The following is a 5,145-nucleotide window of genomic DNA, read 5'->3' on the forward strand; positions in this document are numbered from 1 at the left end:
TCAAAACTTAGTAATGTTGCTACATTGGGTTAGAAAATTATATATAAAACTTACATAATTGTTAAACCAAGTCCCAAATTGGTCGGACACGGTTTCTTGGCCATGTATCTCCACAAAGAGACTTCAACAAATGGAATTTAGGTTAGCACCTATTCTCAATTTAAATGATGAAATTTTGCAATTTTTGGTAAACTTACTCATAATAAGGTTGAACTTCTGGGCAATTTAACAAGCTATGTGTCGAAGCTGATTTATACTCCATTTGATTCAATGGCCTCTCACGTTTTTTGGACCCATCACCTGGTCGATTGAAGATCGATATCGGCTTCAACAAAGAGTTATTCACACCTCCATCATAGTGTCGATTAGGCCTGTTTCTCAAACAAGCCACATCGTTCTGAAAGTAGTAAGAACAGAAATGGGATGTTTCCTTGGCAAGATAAACTTCGCACATTGAGCCTTCCACTTTCGATTTTTGCTTCATAGCCCTTTTTAACTTACCAATAGACCTGCATTTATATCGTGGTGTATTTTTAAAAAAATTTAAAAATAGATTAGATAGGAACAAAAAAAAAACAAAAAACAAAATTGACTCATTACCTCTCGAAGGGATACATCCACCTATATTGAACTGGGCCTCCGAGCCTCGCTTCGTATGCAAGGTGAATTGGAAATGTTCCATCACATCAAAGAACCCCGATGGAAGAATTTTCTCCAACTTGTTTGTGATAACAGGAATATTCTGATGCATCCGACAAAGGTTATCCTCCCTCAACGTACTAGAACACAAGTCTTTGAAGAATAAACTAATTTCTAACATAGGTTTCCAGATTCGTTCAGGCAAGCCACTAAATACAATAGGGAGTAAAGTTTCCATGAAAACGTGACAGTCATGACTTTTCATCCCATGTATCCTGCCTTGCTCCATATCAACACGTGATCCAAAATTTGATGCATGGCCATCGGGCATCTTCAAGTTCTGGAGCCACTCACAAATCTTTCGCTTCTGCTCCATTGTGAAAGAATAGCTAGCCTTAGGCTTGAAGAACCTGTTCTGTTTAGGTTGCAACCATAACTCTTTTCGTCCACAATACTCAATCAAGTCCATTCTAGCCTTAACATTATCTTTCGTCTTGTCCTTCACATCCATCACTGTGTTAAACAAATAATCAAAATAATTTTTTTTCAATGTGCATGACATCAAGATTATGGCGTAGAAGATTATCCTTCCAATATGACAACTCCCAAAATATGCTCTCGCTTGTCCAAGCTATGGTAAACCCCATACCCATCGAATCACGTACGGTTCTTCTTCGGTAACTTTTAGGAGGTGTTGAACCCTCTCCCAAATATTCTCACCAGACAAAGATCGGAGGTGGACAATCTTGTTCAATTGTGTTATTCTTAAATGCATTTTTCATTCTCCTAAAGGGTTGATCCATCGGCAAGAACCGACGATGACAATCAAACCATGAATTTTTTTTGCCGTTTTTTAAAGTGAAGGACTTAGTATTTTCCATGCAGTGAGGACACGCTAACTTTCCGGCTGTCATCCACCCAAACAACATCCCATACGCAGGAAAATCATTAATAGTCCACATTAAAGAGACCCTTAAATTAAAATTAATTTATGCGAAATGTCATATGTCTCAACCCTTCAACCCACAATCAAGCTTTACTCATCAACCAAAGGTTGCAAGTACACATCAATTAAGACTTTAGGATTACGCGAGCCAGGAATAATGCAATTAAGGAATATATATGGACTAGTCATACACATCTCTGGGGGAAGATTATACGGTGTTATAAACACAGGCCAACAAGAATATGGAGCAGCAGAGCCAGAATGCGGAGTGAATCCGTCAGAACATAAACCCAACCTAACGTTACGTGGTTCAGCTGCAAAGTCTGGATAGGTTCTATCAAAATGCTTCCAGGCCTCACCATCCAATGGATGACACATAACACCCGGTGGCCTTCTATTTTCACTGTGCCATCTCATATGAGGAGCAGAGCTATTAGATGCATACAACCTCTTTAACCTTTGGTATTAGAGGTAAATAATGCATTGCCTTAACAACCACTCTCTTCCCGCTACGTGTATCCCTAAACCGTTCACTACCACAAAACTTACAAGATTCTAGATCGACGTCATCATTAGAGTATAACATGCAGCCATTTTCACAAAGAATTAATTCTCACCGACGAGTCCCAACTTAGATACCAATCTCTTTGCCTTATAGTAATTATCGGGTATCTCTAGAGTCGGGTCAACCAATTCATGCATGAGGTCAATCACAGAATCCATTGCCCCTTGGGGAACATTGTTATCTGCTTTGATACTCAATAATCTAACAGCGACAGATAATTGAGAGTGGGTAGAACCATCATGTAAGGGCCGACTAGCTTTTTTTAACTTTTTATAAAAACGGCTGGCCTCTTCATTGGGAGGTTCTTCAACATGGCCACTTGATTCAAAGCCCCAATGCATGCCATAACCATCCCGAACCATGTCGTGCATTCTAGAATTACGACGAGGGTTCTATCATCCTACTACTTTCACCCACAACAAAGTTCTGAAATCCACCAAATTGTTACGCGTTTCTCCATGACTAGTCCAAACTGTATAATTACTTTTAAAACCTTTTTCCATTAGATGTCGCCTAACAATCTCTGGGGTCTTGAATTTCATACATTCACATTTAGAACAAGGACACCTAACCACACCATGAATTGTAAAATCCTCAAGTGTTTTAGCATAGTCAACAAAATCATAAACACCGGCTACAAATTCATTCTTCAACCCAAATCGACCAGGATTAGTTCTATCGTACATCCAACTACGAGATTCCATCTACACAAATTGCAGAAAGTTTGAACTTGTTAAACCATATTTAATTTATATGATTAGTAAAAGAATTTTATTTCAAAGTATAACCTTCCTACCTGTAATGCGCAGTTTGAAACTAGATAGATAAAGTACCTAAATCTTTTTAACTTTAATTAATAACTACATAATAACCACCCGTGTATTAATAACTAGAAAAAATAGTACAAAAAAATGACCAAAAACAGTCCAAAAAAAAAAAAAAATAGTCCCAAAAAACAGTCCAAAAAATGACCAAAAAAATGAACCAAAATACTCCAAAAAAAAAGGACCAAAACAGCCCAAAAACTTTGCTAATTGACAACTTAAGCGCCCAAAAAGAATGACAACTTAAACTTTGCTACTGAAATATACTTCTATTTTTTTCCATTGACATACAGATGATGGAGAATACGTATAACCAACTAGGGGAAAAAAACAATTAGTAAAGAAGAGCTAATTAATTGTGCCTAAATCTACATAACCAAAGTAAACCAACAAAATAATGGTTGATCATGATTAGCACTATGTGGTTCATATAAGTTGTCTTGCCTTATTAAGGACTTAAACTATTGATATTACTTCAAAAAAAATATAATATTGGGCGGAAAAAATAAATAAAGAGCACATAAAATAAATAAAGAGCACATAAATAAAGAATCAAAATAGTCCCAAAAAAGGGACCAAAACAGCCCAAAAAATAACATTCAATTTCAACTCAAAATCAAAAAAAAAAAAAAAAAACCTAAAATAAACCCTAAAACAAATATTGAACACTAAATAAAGTTATCAAATCTACTAAATATAGAAGGTAATGTAGCTAATAACATGAGATTATTATGTATTGGTAAGTGATCATGACATTGTAAAAAAAAAACGTACCTGAAAATGTAAGGGTTCCGCCGCCGATGGTGGACTGGCGGTGGTCGGAAGGCGGTGGGTTGAGGGTCTGGGCTGGTGGTGCAGTGGGCTGGTGGTGTGGGTAGAGAGGAGAGGGAGAGAGGTGGTGTATGTGGGTAGAGAAAGGAGAGGGAGAGAGGAAAGAGAGAGAGAGAGAGAGAAAAAACCTTCAATATGAAATTAAAAGTAAAGACCAGCCAGTGCGCAGATGTACATGTGGTCGTATAAATGTTGTCCAATTTTCGACCACATGTGGTCGAAAATTATTTTTTTATTTTTTTTATTTTTAATTTAAACGTTTCCCATTTATTATTTATACAAAATTTAATTTCGACCACACGTGGTCGAAATTATATTTTCATTTTAAAAAATCAACCCCGTGTGGTCGAAATCCTACTGAAAATAAAATAAAAATTAAATTCTTAATTTTTCGACCGCGCGTGGTCGATTTTTTTCGACCAAAAATGTGGTTGAAATTTTTTGGTCGAAAACACCCTTTTTTTTTTAGTAGTGAAAGGTGCTTTTGTTCGAAAGAAGAAAGTGAATGTGGCAAAGCTCAAATGCTACAACTGTGAGAACATGGGACATTTTGTTTCGTGACTGTATTGAGCCTAAAAAGGTATATGACCTTATTTCCAATTTACATAGTGATGTAAATGTATCATGTTCTGCTTATCTAAGTGAATCACATCCTATGTGGATTGTAGACTCAGGGGCCACCGACCATATAGCGAAAGACAGAGATGCATTTGTAGAATTTCGACGAATTCCACAAGGAGCAAACTGGATTTATGTAGGAAACAACTCCAAAGTGAAGGTCAAAGGAATTGATACCTGCAAACATGAGATGCGTGGTGGCCAAACTTTATTTCTACATGATGTACTATTCGCCTCGTCAACACGCCGAAATCTAGTCTCAATCACAATGTTGATTAATTTAGGATTTCATTTAATCTTTCATGAACATGGTTTGGATTTATATTTGGCCAAGACAAAATATGCCACTGGTTATCCTTGTAATGGTTTTATTCTATTGGATATTGTACCTAGTTTTGATAATAATAATAATAATAATAATAATAATATTTTTTTCTTAATTACTACTTCTAATTGTGAAAATGATGTTGTTACGGTTCGCTTTTCACACGGGGTTAGGGCGTAAAAGGCTACTACGAACTCATTGGTGCTCTTTCGGACTTTGTTTTAAAAGAGTTGCCACCTAATTTTTAGCAAATTAGGAAAACCGATTTTGAAGGGTTTATTCAAATACCGTGAAAAAACCTTCGTAATCCAGAGTTCTAGGCAAGGGTTCTGATGATCCCCTGGGGAAGGTGTTAGGCACCCCAGTATTAAGGATTCATACTATACGGTTGACCTTC

The 5,145-nt window shown here is 36.6% G+C and overlaps 1 protein-coding gene across 1 annotated transcript; it reads right to left on the reverse strand.

The window, feature by feature from the left end:
* Window positions 1-1,246, reverse strand: LOC132032136 (uncharacterized). Its single transcript, XM_059421920.1, has 3 exons — window positions 601-1,246; window positions 198-509; window positions 1-121 (listed from the first exon to the last, which is right to left on the reverse strand). Exons 1-3 carry the CDS (start codon window positions 615-617, stop codon window positions 1-3), a joined length of 450 nt encoding a protein of 149 aa, XP_059277903.1. The 5' UTR covers window positions 618-1,246.
* Between the last annotated feature and the right edge of the window lie 3,899 nt (window positions 1,247-5,145).

Source organism: Lycium ferocissimum, chromosome 9 (assembly GCF_029784015.1).
Source record: "Lycium ferocissimum isolate CSIRO_LF1 chromosome 9, AGI_CSIRO_Lferr_CH_V1, whole genome shotgun sequence".
Lineage (NCBI taxonomy): Eukaryota > Viridiplantae > Streptophyta > Magnoliopsida > Solanales > Solanaceae > Lycium > Lycium ferocissimum.

Coding starts and splice junctions, on each gene's coding strand:
- LOC132032136 (XM_059421920.1), bottom strand. Junction 122..197: donor GAAGTTCAACCTTATTATGA/GTAAGTTTACCA, acceptor CATTTGTTGAAG/TCTCTTTGTGGAGATACATG.